General features: G+C 53.2%; 1 protein-coding gene across 2 annotated transcripts in view; it reads right to left on the bottom strand.

Moving 5' to 3' along the window:
- Positions 1 to 2,012: 2,012 nt before the first annotated feature.
- The window catches only part of PI4KA (phosphatidylinositol 4-kinase alpha), a 70,521-nt gene continuing 56,916 nt past the window's right edge, over positions 2,013 to 15,617 (bottom strand). For both annotated transcript variants that reach the window (XM_075568536.1, XM_075568535.1), the window contains 12 exons: positions 14,901 to 15,030; positions 13,796 to 13,866; positions 12,145 to 12,217; positions 11,270 to 11,340; positions 10,745 to 10,851; positions 10,232 to 10,336; positions 9,509 to 9,634; positions 8,626 to 8,746; positions 7,740 to 7,899; positions 3,871 to 3,960; positions 3,483 to 3,566; positions 2,013 to 2,730 (listed from right to left, as the gene is read on the bottom strand). In XM_075568536.1, the coding sequence (XP_075424651.1) occupies positions 2,679 to 2,730; positions 3,483 to 3,566; positions 3,871 to 3,960; positions 7,740 to 7,899; positions 8,626 to 8,746; positions 9,509 to 9,634; positions 10,232 to 10,336; positions 10,745 to 10,851; positions 11,270 to 11,340; positions 12,145 to 12,217; positions 13,796 to 13,866; positions 14,901 to 15,030 (1,190 nt within the window). In that variant the 3' untranslated portion in view covers positions 2,013 to 2,678. The remainder of the gene's footprint in view (positions 2,731 to 3,482; positions 3,567 to 3,870; positions 3,961 to 7,739; positions 7,900 to 8,625; positions 8,747 to 9,508; positions 9,635 to 10,231; positions 10,337 to 10,744; positions 10,852 to 11,269; positions 11,341 to 12,144; positions 12,218 to 13,795; positions 13,867 to 14,900; positions 15,031 to 15,617) is intronic.

Raw genomic sequence — 15,617 nt, 5'->3', positions numbered from 1 at the left:
CCTCCCCGGCGGGGGAACAGCCAGTGGCCAGGCAGGCTGCCTCGCGGCGCCGAGTGCCCAAGATGGCGGCGCCCGGGACACAGCGAGGGAGCGGCCACAACACGCTGCCTCCCGCCTCAGATCCACGTGGGACCTGCCGGATGGGTGAGTGAGCGGCCTTCACCTCCCCTCCACCCCCCCCCCCTCCAGTGTCAGTGTCTCCCCGATACCCCCCCCCCCCCCCGGCGCCGCTACAGTCAGCGGGGGAGCGAGCGAGCGCCCGGGACACAGCGGGAGAGCGGCCACAACACGCTGCCTCTCCGCCTCCCTCTAGGAGAGATAACATACATATTCTATAAGGTATGGGAGCCCTGGAACTCAAGGGAGACACGAGTGATCTGGGTTTCCTGTGGTGGAATATGAATATGGTTATGGGCCGGCTGAGAGTTGGCGATTCTGTCAGGGAAATGAACATAACAGTATTAAGGTATTATGTATGTAATAGTATTGTTGCACATGGCACTCAGTCTCTCTCTCTCCCCCCCCCCCCCCCCCCCCCACCACACCTCCCTTTTTATTTCAGTTCTTTGAAAAACAATAATTAAAAAAAAGGTTGGACATTTTTTTTAGGAAGGAAAGGTATGCAGGGATATAGCAAATAAGTAAACATGGGAAGGATGTTGATCCAGGGAGTAATCTGATTGCCAATTCTTGGAGTCGGGAAGGAATTTATTTTCCCCCTTATGAGATATCATTGGAAGATATAACACTGGGGGTGTGTGTTTGCCTTCCTCTGGATCAATATACTGTAAGTACAAATATAGGAAAAAGTATCTGTCGTCTAAATTCAGCATAGGTTGGACTTGATCTTTTTTCAACCTCATCTACTATGCAATTTTCTAACTGTCACCTCATCCACAGTAATTATGCAACTATGTAACTATAAAATGCATTGAGGCATTTCAGGACTTTGTGGGGTTTTATTTCTCAGTTACCAGATATGTTATCAGTGTTCAGTATTCCTCTGTATGAGGAACAGGAGCGACCGCACAAATTATAATGATTCAATGAATGTGTTTCTTGGTGAAGATTACCCCCAAATATCTACCTAATAAAATAACAGAAGAACTGCAAATCGAGGGCCTCTGTGGAGATCAGTATTACAATGCCCGTCCCGGACACCGCGCCCGTCCCGGACACCGCGCCCGTCCCGGACACGTCCCCCGGACACCGCGCCCCGGACACCGCGCCCGTCCCCCGGACACGTCCCCCGGACACCGCGCCCGTCCCGGACACCGCGCCCGTCCCCCGGACACCGCGCCCGTCCCCCGGACACCGCGCCCGTCCCGGACACGTCCCCCGGACACCGCGCCCGTCCCCCGGACACCGCGCCCGTCCCCCGGACACCGCGCCCGTCCCCCGGACACCGCGCCCGTCCCCCGGACACCGCGCCCGTCCACCGGACACCGCGCCCGTCCCCCGGACACCGCGCCCGTCCCCCGGACACCGCGCCCGTCCCCCGGACACCGCGCCCGTCCCGGACACCGCGCCCGTCCCGGACACGTCCCCCGGACACCGCGCCCCGGACACCGCGCCCGTCCCCCGGACACGTCCCCCGGACACCGCGCCCGTCCCGGACACCGCGCCCGTCCCCCGGACACCGCGCCCGTCCCCCGGACACCGCGCCCGTCCCGGACACGTCCCCCGGACACCGCGCCCGTCCCCCGGACACCGCGCCCGTCCCCCGGACACCGCGCCCGTCCCCCGGACACCGCGCCCGTCCCCCGGACACCGCGCCCGTCCACCGGACACCGCGCCCGTCCCCCGGACACCGCGCCCGTCCCCCGGACACCGCGCCCGTCCCCCGGACACGTCCCCCGGACACCGCGCCCGTGCCCCGGACACCGCGCCCGTCCCCCGGACACCGCGCCCGTCCCCCGGACACCGCGCCCGTCCCCCCGGACACCGCGCCCGTCCCCCGGACACCGCGCCCGTCCCGGACACTGCTCAGCGTACACCAAAGAAAAAAGCTGTTACTTTGTTACACTTTTAATTCAATGTCACAGATTAAATAAAATCTTTCATAGAGTTTGTACACAAACACAGACGAGGACGCCACGTTCTTCATGTATCCTGCGTGAGGTTGGGTCTTCGGGTTTGGGGGTGAAGTGCACTATTCAGTCTTCCCGAGGTCCCGCGTGGAATCCCGCTGGGCCTCCGCGGGGGGGGGGGGGGGGGGACACACGGACTAACTGCACAGGTCTGTCTCATCTCCCCCCCTCCTGTTGTGCGTGGTGCAGGCAGAGAGCGGACGCCCAGCGGGATTCTCCCCCACGCCTTGAAACCTGGGTGCTCTCTTACACAGCACAGTGCAGAGTAATCTAGCAGGGCTACCAGTGGGAGGAGGAATAGGTAACTGTCTCAGGCTATAAATAAATGGGTGTCTCCGCTTCAGCTCAGGCTGCACTGCGTGGCAATCTTTCTTGGTTTGGTTATTGATAGTTCAGTTTTGCATTAATGAGCAAGTGATTGGGGCACCGCAGGTCCAACTGCCCCAACCAAGACTTCCTGATGCCCCTCTCCTCACTTTGCACTCGCTGCAGATTTCCTGGCTGACCCTGGGGGTCCCTGTGTAGGTGTGTGCAGAGACGCTAGGGAGGGGATGCACAGGAGGGTGGGGGCCCAGTATGGGAGGGGGCTCAGTACGGGATGTCATTCTGATAGTACTGGATCATGTCGTAGGTTCTGCTCCTGGAAAACAAGAATAGGTGGAGTTAGGAAGTGTGCAACGCCGTCAGGTTCAGGGATAAAGGGAAATGTTACACAGAGGGGGATAAACTGCAGCTGCAGGAGGGGGTGTCACTGCAGGGAGAGGGGGAGGTAGGGGAAACAGAGGAGGATAGAGAGAGGGAGGAGGAAGGCAGAGGGGAATATACTGCAGGGACCTGGGGATGGAGGACTGGGCTGCAGGGAGGCGGAGGGAGATGGAAGAAGGGTGCTGAGGAGGGCAGGATGGAGGGCTGCAGGGAGAGGGAGGGGCTGCAGGGAGAGGGAGGGGGCTGCAGGGAGAGGAGGGGTAAGGAGAGGGGAGGGAGATGGAGGAAGGGTGCTGAGGAGGGCAGGCTGGAGGGCTGCAGGGAGAGGGATGGGGGAGGGAGAGGGGTGAGGTGGTAGGGAGGGGAAACAGAGGAGGCTTGAGAGAGGGAGGAGGAAGGCAGAAGGGAATTACTGCAGGGAGCTGGGGATCGAGGACTGGGCTGCAGGGAGGGGGAAGGGAGGCGGAGGGAGATGGAGAAAGGGTGGGGAGGAGGGCAGGCTGGAGGGCTGCAGGGAGAGGGGTGAGGTGGTAGGGAGGGGGAGGAGGAGTAAGGAGAGGGGGAGGGAGGGGGAGGAGGGGTAAGGAGAGGGGGGAGGGAGGGGGCTGCATGGACGGGTGAGGGGTGAGGTGGTAGGGAGGGGGAGGAGGGGTAAGGAGAGGGGGGAGGGAGAGGGTGGCTACAGACCTGTTGCTAAGGAAGCAGTTCTGAATAATCTTCAAAATAAAGCTTGCAGCTTCTCGCTCAGTCATGTTGGCGCTGAAGCGGTGCCTGAGTGAGCAGGAGACACAGGAGATGTAAGGCTGCGCGCCTCGATGAGCCAGGACATAGAGCGCGCAACCGGGATTGCCGAACACACAAAATAATTTTGATTTTGCTGTGCGTCGGCCAGGTTACGCGAGCGGTTCAGCCAATGAGGGCGAACCTCTCGCGTGACATCACGGCCACGCCTCCCCGTCACTTCTCCCCCTAGGCCACAAATCTCCTCTGCAGCAGTGATGCGCGCCTCGCAGAGCCGGAGCGCGGGGCGGCGCGGCGATGTACTCGCCATGTGCAGAGCCGAGCAGTGACTTACTTCAGTAGTTTGATTGTCTGCCCACGGAAGCACGGCAGTCCCGTGTCCAGCATGAGAGTGACCAGTGAGACCACGGCGTCCATGTAAGGCCTGAGACAGCAGGAGAAGCACACAGATCATTTACACCCAAGGTAACGCAGCACGGCCTCCTCCCTGCGGAGACGGCTCGCGGTGTCTTTATCATTAGAGAGAGACAAGAGTCATGTGCCGTCCCAGAGAAGCGCACAGTCAGTGCAGCGCGTGGTAACTTCATAAGAGATGTAACTGTAATGGTCTATACACATGAAAGAGAGACCTGTGAGGATAGGGGAGATCTGTATATCTGAAGGAGAGGCCTGTGAGGTTTGGGGAGATCTGTACATGTGAAGAAGAGACCTGTGAGGTTGGGAAAGCTCTGTACATGTGAATTAGAGACCTGTGAGGTTGGGAAAGCTCTGTACACGTGAAGGAGAGGCCTGTGAGGTTTGGGGAGATCTGTACATGTGTAGAAGAGACCTATGAGGTTTGGGAAGCTCTGTACATGTGAAGAAGAGATCTGTGAGGTTGGGAAAGCTCTGTACACGTGAAGGAGAGACCTGTGAGGTTTGGGGAGATCTGTACATGTGTAGAAGAGACCTATGAGGTTTGGGAAGCTCTGTACATGTGAAGAAGAGATCTGTGAGGTTGGGAAAGCTCTGTACACGTGAAGGAGAGACCTGTGAGGTTTGGGGAGATCTGTACATGTGTAGAAGAGACCTATGAGGTTTGGGAAGCTCTGTACATGTGAAGAAGAGACCTGTGAGGTTGGGAAAGCTCTGTACACGTGAAGGAGAGACCTGTGAGGTTTGGGGAGATCTGTACATGTGTAGAAGACATAGTAACGTGCTGGAAACTACAACTGAAGGTTGCTCGTTTCAGAGAGAGAAAGAATCTCTTTACTGCTTGATTTCTGGGGGAAAAGTGTGAGTGCTGCTATCTTACAGCCCTACATATTCCAGATACATATACACAGGTCACACTATGTTATGTCTTTTCATGACCACGCTGTGAACTTCCTGCGCTCCCCTTGCTGTGGAAGAATACAATCAAGATACAGACTCCAGAACAGTCTATTGAAGGGTTTTGTCTGAGCTGCTTTACAATTAATTCTTTATTTCACATTTGATGGTGGAAATTATTTTATATGATCATTAATTAATTGTTCACTATATAAATACTCGTCACTAATATTTTGAGTTCATTTATATATTATATATTATATTTTATACATAAGATTGATGCACTAGCACTTTGTTTGATTAATTAAGGAGCGCCCGATTACACACACTTTTTTGCACATGTGTAGAAGAGACCTGTGAGGTTTGGGAAGCTCTGAGCACACAGAATAACATAAGCGTCGGCGAATCCCAGTTCTAATGATATGCCAGACACTGAGTCTCACAGCTTCCCAGTGACAGGAGAACGGATCCCTGCTCTCAGGGGGTGACCTCTCTCACTCCCATTTACACCTGTGCACGGCGCCTCCTGCTGCTTCCCCCGGGGGTTTGCGTGCGTGTGTATTAATAAACACAGTGATTTCCGCTCTGTTACTCCGCTGCTCAGCTAGAAGTGACCCCAGGAACCTGTCCCATACACAGCAGGGGTTCTGCCTTTGGGACTCAGTTACTGTATTTGGGGGCACAAAGTAAGAGATCTGGGAATCCCCAAAAAAATCTTATTTAAAACCAGATCCCGGGTTTCTCGGATCCCTCGCTTTTCTTTACCACGGGGTGACCCAATATGTTCCTCCCTGGGCTGGGACAAGTGTCAGAGAGACACAGAGACACAGAGGCACAGGCAGCGATAACAGAGACACAGAGGCACAGGCAGCGATAACAGAGACACAGAGGCACAGGCAGTGATAACAGAGACACAGAGGCACAGGCAGTGATAACAGAGACACAGAGGCACAGGCAGCGATAACAGAGACACAGAGGCACAGGCAGTGATAACAGAGACACAGAGGCACAGGCAGTGATAACAGAGACACAGAGGCACAGGCAGTGATAACAGAGGCACAGAGGCACAGGCAGTGATAACAGAGACACGGAGGCACAGAGGCACAGGCAGTGATAACAGAGCCACAGAGGCACAGGCAGTGATAACAGAGACACAGAGGCACAGGCAGTGATAACAGAGACACAGAGGCACAGGCAGTGATAATAGAGACACAGAGGCACAGGCAGTGATCACAGAGGCACAGAGGCACAGAGGCACAGGCAGTGATAACAGAGACACAGAGGCACAGGCAGTGATAACAGAGACACAGAGGCACAGGCAGTGATAACAGAGACACAGAGGCACAGGCAGCGATAACAGAGACACAGAGGCACAGGCAGCGATAACAGAGACACAGAGGCACAGGCAGTGATAACAGAGACACAGAGGCACAGGCAGTGATAACAGAGACACAGAGGCACAGGCAGCGAGAGGCACAGGCAGTGATAACAGAGACACAGAGGCACAGGCAGCGATAACAGAGACACAGAGGCACAGGCAGTGATAACAGAGACACAGAGGCACAGGCAGTGATAACAGAGACACAGAGGCACAGGCAGTGATAACAGAGGCACAGAGGCACAGGCAGTGATAACAGAGACACGGAGGCACAGAGGCACAGGCAGTGATAACAGAGCCACAGAGGCACAGGCAGTGATAACAGAGACACAGAGGCACAGGCAGTGATAACAGAGACACAGAGGCACAGGCAGTGATAATAGAGACACAGAGGCACAGGCAGTGATCACAGAGGCACAGAGGCACAGAGGCACAGGCAGTGATAACAGAGACACAGAGGCACAGGCAGTGATAACAGAGACACAGAGGCACAGGCAGTGATAACAGAGACACAGAGGCACAGGCAGTGATAAGAGACACAGAGGCACAGGCAGTGATAATAGAGACACAGAGGCACAGGCAGTGAAAACAGAGACACAGGCAGTGATAACAGAGGCACAGGCAGTGATAACAGAGACACAGAGGCACCGGCAGTGATAACAGAGACACAGAGGCACCGGAAATGATAACAGAGGCACAGAGGCACCAGCAGTGATAACAGAGACACAGAGGCACAGGCAGTGATAACAGAGACACAGAGACACAGGCAGTGATAACAGAGACACAGAGGCACAGGCAGTGATAACAGAGACACAGAGGCAGAGGCAGTGATAACAGAGACACAGAGGCACAGGCAGTGATAACAGGCACAGAAGCACAGGCAGTGATAACAGAGACACAGAGGCACAGGCAGTGATAACAGGCACAGAAGCACAGGCAGTGATAACAGAGACACAGAGGCACAGGCAGTGATAACAGAGACAGAGGCACAGGCAGTGATAACAGAGGCACAGGCAGTGATAGCAGAGGCACAGGCAGTGATAACAGAGACAGAGGCACAGGCAGTGATAACAGAGGCACAGGCAGTGATAGCAGAGGCACAGGCAGTGATAACAGAGGCACAGGCAGTGATAACAGAGACACAGAGGCACAGGCAGTGATAACAGAGACAGAGGCACAGGCAGTGATAACAGAGGCACAGGCAGTGATAACAGAGACACAGGCAGTGATAACAGAGGCACAGGCAGTGATAACAGAGGCACAGGCAGTGATAACAGAGGCACAGGCAGTGATAACAGAGGCACAGGCAGTGATAACAGAGGCACAGGCAGTGATAGCAGAGGCACAGGCAGTGATAACAGAGGCACAGGCAGTGATAACAGAGACACAGGCAGTGATAACAGAGGCACAGGCAGTGATAACAGAGGCACAGGCAGTGATAACAGAGGCACAGGCAGTGATAACAGAGGCACAGGCAGTGATAACAGAGGCACAGGCAGTGATAACATCCTCACCTGACGGCCAGGTAGCCGCGCACGCACATCTCCATGAACCATTTGAAGGGAGTGGCCTCCATCTTCCCCCCCATAATCATCACCATCTCGTCCGTCAGCTTTATATCCGGCTCCCAGCCGAGGTTACCCCCGGGCGAGCTCTCAAACATGAAGCCGAAATCTGTCGGCAGAGAAGGGGACCACAGCTCAGACAGAGATGGGCAGGGAGGCGGCGGGGGGCAGAGAGGCGGGGCGCGCAGGGGGGGGGTTAGAGAGGCGGGGCACGCAGGGGGGGGGGGCAAAGAGGCGGGGCGCGCAGGGGGGGCGCAGAGATGCGGGCGCGCAGGGGGGGGGGGCAGATACGCGGGGCGCGCAGGGGGGGCAGAGAGGCGGAGCGCGCGGGGGGGGGGGCGGCGCGGGGGGGGGTGTAGAGAGGCGGAGCGCGCGGGGACCATGCAGAAGACAGAGGTCACGCTCGGGGGCAGAGAGGGGGCACCCAGGGGCCGAGAGGTTGTGCCCATGGCAATGCAGCAGAGAGGGGGCAGAGAGGACACGCTAGGGGGCAGAGGGGCAGAGAGGGGGCAGAGGGCGCACTCGGAGTCAGAGAAGGCACGCTCGGGGGCACAGCATCAGAGCACACAAGGAAGTGAATGAAGAAATACAGAACATTTTCCCTTCTACTCGTCTCTAGTTCTCGCTTACACATTAAACTCCCGCCCATACACTTAATAAAATATGAACAAAAAAACATTTTCCCGAGTATTTTCTATGTCATTCACTCCTGGTGCTACCCTCAGTGGGGCAGCTGCTGCTGAAAGGTGCACCTAGGCATTGCAATAGCTGCATTAACAGACATGGTGACTGCCATGAGGAGGGAAGAGGAGGGAAGAGGAGGGCAAGAACTGACCGATGTGGATGATGTGACCTTTCTTATCCAGCATGATGTTGCCGTTGTGTCTGTCTTTGATCTGCAGCAGGAAAAGCAGGAGGCTGTAGGCAGCCATACTTCGGATAAAGTTATACCGAGCCTGGGAGGGGGGGGGGGGCACAAGAAGGAATAGGGTTATACTGAGCCTGGGTTTGAGGGGGGGTGGGGTGATAGGGTTATACTGAGCCTGGGTTTGAGGAGGGTGGGGTGATAGGGTTATACTGAGCTCTGGAGGGGAAGGGATATGTCTACACTGAGGTATATAGAGTAGGTGCCATGTTACACCTTTCCTGTCTTGCTTTCAAATTCTTTCTGGGCGAGCTACACGCCTATCTAAACAAGCTCCTCACCCCTAGCACATGCAGCACTTATCATCGGAGATCTGACTCCGAAAGACTGTTCATGGTCCCAAGGCTCAACAAAGTATCCGGCCGCTCCTCCTTCTCTTACCGTGCTCCCCAAAACTGGAACAACCTACCAGAGACTCTTACATCCACCACCAGTTTAAGTTCTTTCTAAACTAAAGCTGTGTCACATTTTAATCTGGTCTGTAACTGTTACATACGCCTATAATATATATTATCTCTAACTGCATGCAATGTCTTGTATATAATGTATAACCCTGCTCATTTAATGTAACTATGTATTTGTAACCATGTATTATTTGTTTTAACTCCGTGCCCAGGACATACTTGAAAACGAGAGGTAACTCTCACTGTATTACTTCCTGGTAACACATTTTAGAAATAAATAAAATGATACAATGGTTTGTACGTGATCCTTCATTACAGGTGTGAGCCCCTCCGGTACGGCCTTCCGTGTTAGGCGGGACTTGCAAAGCCGGGCCCTCCCAGCACTGTACCTTCTGGAAGGCGAGAGTGGACTCGTCTCCGTACTGCCGCGTGAAGTAATCGTACATGCCGAAGTCGGTCTGGCGGCCCAGCTGGTCTCGAGAGGTGCAGTCTGGGATGCATTCGATGACCCCACACTGAGGAACACAAGAGGGGGAGAGGGTTTCCTGGGAGATTAACTCTCGCCCTGCCAAAAACACAACCGCCTACTCTTTGCCACAAGAGAGATCTGCGCTCTCGGACAGGGGAACGTTTAAAGATGTTACAGCGCATGTACAGCGTTAAATACCAATTATTCTCATATTGGCCCAATAACATGTCAGAACGTGATCAAATATATAGTGGGGGTATATATAAAGTGCCAGGAACTAGAGCTGGCCAACTCCAATCCTCAAGGGCCACCAACAGGCCAGGTATTGGGGATATCCCTGCTTCAGCAGAGGTGGCTCAATCAACGACGGTGCCACTGATTGAGCCACCTGTGCTGAAGCAGGGATATCCCCAATACCTGGCCTGTTGGTGGCCCTTGAAGATTGGAATTGGCTACCCCTGAACTAGAGCTTTGTTCCCACACTGGGTCCAAATGGCAGGGTACTGGTACAGATCCCCCGGAATGTTTCCCGGAGCGGACATCCCGAGAAGCGAAGGGGCCCCGAGAACCTGGAGTTACTCTGGATGAGTGATTTCTTGCCGAGACATTTTAGGGTTTGCTCCCCGCTCCCCACGTTACCCACCCCAGGCGCCGTCGCCACCACTCGGTACGGGAAGACGAAGAGGTCGAGTCCCACCAGCTGGAAGATGTTCTTGAACAGGTCGATGATCTGCAGGGCCAGCATGTCCTGCGAGAAGAGAAGGGGCACGCACTGTTTAGAGCAGGGGTGGCCAACTCCAGTCCGCAAGACCCCCCCCCCAACAGGTCATGTTTTAAGGAAATCCCTGCTTCAGCACAGGTAGTGCAGTCTTCAACTGAGCCACTGACTGAACTGAAGCTGGGATATCCTTAAAACCTGACTTGTTGGAGGGGGTCTTGAGGACTGGAGTTCCCCCCCTGGCTTAGACCATGTACCCGAAGTTATACTGGTCACTGTCCATAGATTGCTCCCTATGCAAAGCTTGGGCTTCTGCTTCCATGGGACCTTTCATTCCAAACAATGTTACAGTCACTACACCGCACACCCCACCGCCACAATACAACGCGGCACTCCGGAGATGGGCTTTTTACCGGAAGGGAAAGATGGTCTACCCACCTGTCTGCAGTCGTCGCCCACTTTAAAGATGGCTGCCTGCCAGCAAACCTTTCTGTCTCCGTCTTCCTCCTCGCTCTCGTCGATGGAGTCGGAACGGCAGCGGAGGCCTGGGGGCAGGAAGGGCAGATGGAAGTGAGGGCGTTTATAAATGCCGAGCACGCTGCAGACCTCTCCCGACCGGGGAAGGGATTAAGGGCACAGGGTCAGTTTACGGAACCCGATGGGAGTTTAGTAAGAGGAATCACCGAGAAAAATCAGGTCATTAAAACAGTAGTGAGTACAAGATACAGACTCCCAGCAAAGGTGGCTGGAACAAGCACAGAAGACCCATTAAGTACTGTGGGAGAGGCGCTTATCTGAGGTAAGACTATCACTCCATCTACCTCGCTATAGAAACACAGACAGGGGAGAAGCTCATCGAATTGCAGGCCCTACAATCCTGTTCATCATCCTACACTCCATTATAGCTCACCTTTTCCGCGGGCAGCGGAGTGCTCACTCCTACCCCAGCTCAGGGACACTCACCTTCCTTCTCCAGCTCACTCACTCCACATCGCTTGACCTTGAACTTGGCCAGATAAGGAGCCTTTGCAGCGCTGGTCGCAAAAACACAAATTCACACGTTAAATACAAATCTCACGGATAAAAGGATCACAGACCCCCAAGTGAATCTCCCTATTCTTCCATACGACTCTCACAATATCGCTCGCTAAATTATCCCAGCACAGTCTAAACTACCTCCAGAAATTAACATATATTCAAAGCGACTCCATGTCAATCTGACCCATTACTTCCCATGCTGTTGGCCTTGGATTGAACTGGAGGCTTCTGGGAAAATGATGAGGTCATCTTAGAAGTGCATCATTGCTGAAAGTTTCTGTATTACATTTTATTATAGAAAACTAGGCGTTTGCCATGACATTCCCGTCTCAGACAGATCTGCAACCCTGCCCTTCCCCATTATCTCCCAGCATACAGTGCTTCCCCTGCAGCTAGGGATTCTGGGCAATGACATGCAAATGAGCACACAGTGTCACCTTTTGCTTCAAAATCCATTTTAACATGGGCCCCTATAAGCATATGCCTGCAGCATAACACAGCCTGAATTAAAAAGTGCAGAGCCAGTAACCCTACTCACAGACAGCTTTTTTTGTTGTCTTTTTTTTTGGTCTATTCAGTGTGAGGCTGGTTATATAAGGACATTTATGACCACTTATTATTGCAAGTGTAAAGTATTTTATTTAGTTTTCTAACCAGTAATGAGATCATATGAAGAGGAAGTTCTTGTGGGGGAGAAAACAAACCCAACAGGTGGACAAATGCTGATTAAACAGAACTCCTTCCCTGGCACACAATGCAGAGCGAAGTACTGAGGTTCTGAGACGCGGGGGCCCGCTCACCTCTGCATGGGGGTTCCAGATTTGTAATCAATATCCAGCACGATGGCCTCTGGGTTACTGGGCAGGTAACATCCTGACAGAGGGGAGAGGAGGCGTCACATATAACGGACACACGCCTGGCATTGAGGGGTCACATATAACGGATACACGCCTGGCATTGAGGGGTCACATATAACGGATACACGCCTGGCATTGAGGGGTCACATATAACGGATACACGCCTGGCATTGAGGGGTCACATATAACGGATACACGCCTGGCATTGAGGGGTCACATATAACGGACACACGCCTGGCATTGAGGCGTCACATATAACAGACACACGCCTGGCATTGAGGCGTCACATATAACGTACACACGCCTGGCATTGAGGCGTCACATATAACGGATACACGCCTGGCATTGAGGGGTCACATATAACGGACACACGCCTGGCATTGAGGGGTCACATATAACGGACACACGCCTGGCATTGAGGGGTCACATATAACGGACACACGCCTGGCATTGAGGGGTCACATATAACGGACACACGCCTGGCATTGAGGGGTCACATATAACGGACACACGCCTGGCATTGAGGCGTCACATATAACGGATACACGCCTGGCATTGAGGGGTCACATATAACGGACACACGCCTGGCATTGAGGGGTCACATGTAACGGATACACGCCTGGCATTGAGGGGTCACATATAACGGATACACGCCTGGCATTGAGGGGTCACATATAACGGACACACGCCTGGCATTGAGGCGTCACATATAACGGACACACGCCTGGCATTGAGGCGTCACATATAACGGATACACGCCTGGCATTGAGGCGTCACATATAACGGATACACGCCTGGCATTGAGGGGTCACATATAACGGATACACGCCTGGCATTGAGGGGTCACATATAACGGACACACGCCTGGCATTGAGGCGTCACATATAACGGACACACGCCTGGCATTGAGGCGTCACATATAACGGATACACGCCTGGCATTGAGGCGTCACATATAACGGATACACGCCTGGCATTGAGGCGTCACATATAACGGATACACGCCTGGCATTGAGGGGTCACATATAACGGACACACGCCTGGCATTGAGGGGTCACATATAACGGACACACACCTGGCATTGAGGCATTCAAGGGAAGGTTTTATAGCTCTACGCACAGTCGCACACACACTTTGGGACACTTATGGATTTTATAGGTACCGGAGTGTAAGCTCTTCGGACCGCTGATTCTTTCCTCGTAATGTTTACTTTACCCGTTTATTCACACCGCGCAGTTTGATTTTTCCGTATGCCAATTCTATGAAGCTCTGAACATACGGTGCACACGGTGCCAATTAGAGGTGATGTCTCCTTGTTATGTGTATGTATAGATTATTTATATAGCACCGCAGTGTACTCAGCGCTTTACAAAGACTATACAGTACAGGGAATTATAAAACGCTACAAAATCAGGCAATAGGAAAGGAAATCCCTGCCCCAGAGAGCTTACAATCTAAGAGGTATGATGGGAGAGTTACAGAGGCAGCCGTTGAGGGAATAAGTGCAGTAGATGACAGTGCACTCACACAATCACACTATCACACTATCACACTATCACACTATCACACACACACACTCAGTATTTGGGTCTCACCTGGCTGCACTTTCACCTCGGACAAGGCGCTCAGACAGGCTTTCTTCCTCTCCTCTCCTTTCGCGAACGGCCTGGGAGAGAAGCAGACATTAGAAGTGGGGGTAAGCGACACCCAGCACCCAACGTCACCCTCCTATCATAGCAAGGGGGCAACGAGCCCGCCTCACACACGTCTGGGGAGAACTGGAAAGGTCTCCAGCTGTGAGAGGGTTAAGTAAAAGCGAATGGAAAATCCGTTTCCCCTGAGCCCAGCTCTCCCTAGTCCGACCTTTACAGGATCATTAGGGTCGGCCCCTCCCAGGAGAAGCGCCTTCTGCCTGGATGCGCCACACCTGGTCTAATGAGCCTGGTGGGAGAAGGTAACGGTGATTACCGCCCCCCGGACCTGCTGTGTTATAACACTGAATGCCGTCTCTCACGAGACTCCTCCGCAGCCTATGGGAGCACTGACCCGGCCCATCGGACATCATTACTAGCTCTTTAGGACTGTAATTAGCTGCGGAGGTGGGGGGGTGTTGGGGGGAGTACAGACCACATGCCAAGACCAGACACAGCTTCACACCTATTTGCCAGTATATAGCAATATTGTTACGCACAAATCAGCCCCGGACATCGAAACCAGTCACCAGGGCCCTTGTTCGATATGAAGTGGAGAGACTATATAGTAACATAACCTATAGAAATTATATTCCACCAGAAAAATAACTACCACGGGAGTTTGCATGTGATAATGCCCTGATCGGCACTATTGCAGTTACATGAATAACCCCCCCTCCCCAAACAGAGGCATCACATTCTGCACTAATAAGCTGTCTTTTTTCTTGTGTAAAAGTTTATATATTTGATGTCGGAGAAAGGCTTAAACTGGATCCCCAAAGGTGATCTTAGGCGGGTCAGGGGCTTGATTGCTTTTATTGGATGATATTACTCTGGAGATATGAAAGACTATTGCATTATGGGAGTTACAGCCCGCACGCTGCGTACAATCTGTGTCACCTTCTGCTCTGTGGCTATTTATGGGGACACAATCATTGCAACCTCTCTCCATGCAGCAGCAGAGTGATGCATGCTGGGAGGTTTGGCCGTAGCGATGTCACTGACTTACTTAATGATGGCCGAGACGTTGGTGATCTTGTTGAAGAAGTCGAACTCGCGCTGGTAGAAATCCTTGGCCGGTCCTGACAGAGATCCCGTGATCTCCTCCACCAGCTGCTCCAACAGATCCCCAATGTCAGCTGCAGAGGTGACACGCCACAAGCAGGGTCTGCTAATGTGTCTTGTACTGAAGTACTGGAATAGCCAACGTTACGATGCCACAAGGGAATCTTCATCAGGGTAGGTGGGTGTACACACAAAACTTTAGCTATTCCTTGCATCTATTCATACTAAGGAGCCCAGCCTGGCATCCAGTACTGTACACAGGGGTTGGGGTAACCGTTATTACTCTCCCAACACTGCCCACAATTTTCAATTTGTCCCAGTATCCGAAGAGGAGATTACACAAGCGCTCCTCAAATTAAAACTAAGCAGCCAATGTGGACCTGACTTACTGCAATCTAAGTTGCTAAGACTTGGTGCCCCAGCCATTGCCAAACCAATTGCTTCCATAGTCAGCTCTATCCTGTCTGCAGGCCATATCCCTAAGACCTGGAAAACTGCCAGAGTTGTCCCAATCTTCAAAAGTGGGGACAAAAACAGTGTCTCAAACTACAGTACAGCCCAATCTCTCTTATCCCAATACTATCCAAAGTCATGGAAAATGTGTCTATTCCCACACCCCTTAACCCGCCGTGTGCTCGGTTAAAAGATGCTCTGGGTCCCC

The sequence above is a fragment of the Ascaphus truei genome, chromosome 13 (genome assembly GCF_040206685.1).
Source record: "Ascaphus truei isolate aAscTru1 chromosome 13, aAscTru1.hap1, whole genome shotgun sequence".
Taxonomy (NCBI): domain Eukaryota; kingdom Metazoa; phylum Chordata; class Amphibia; order Anura; family Ascaphidae; genus Ascaphus; species Ascaphus truei.
The sequence above is the reverse complement of the archived record's forward strand: the minus strand, read 5'-3'. Positions and strand labels throughout refer to the sequence as shown.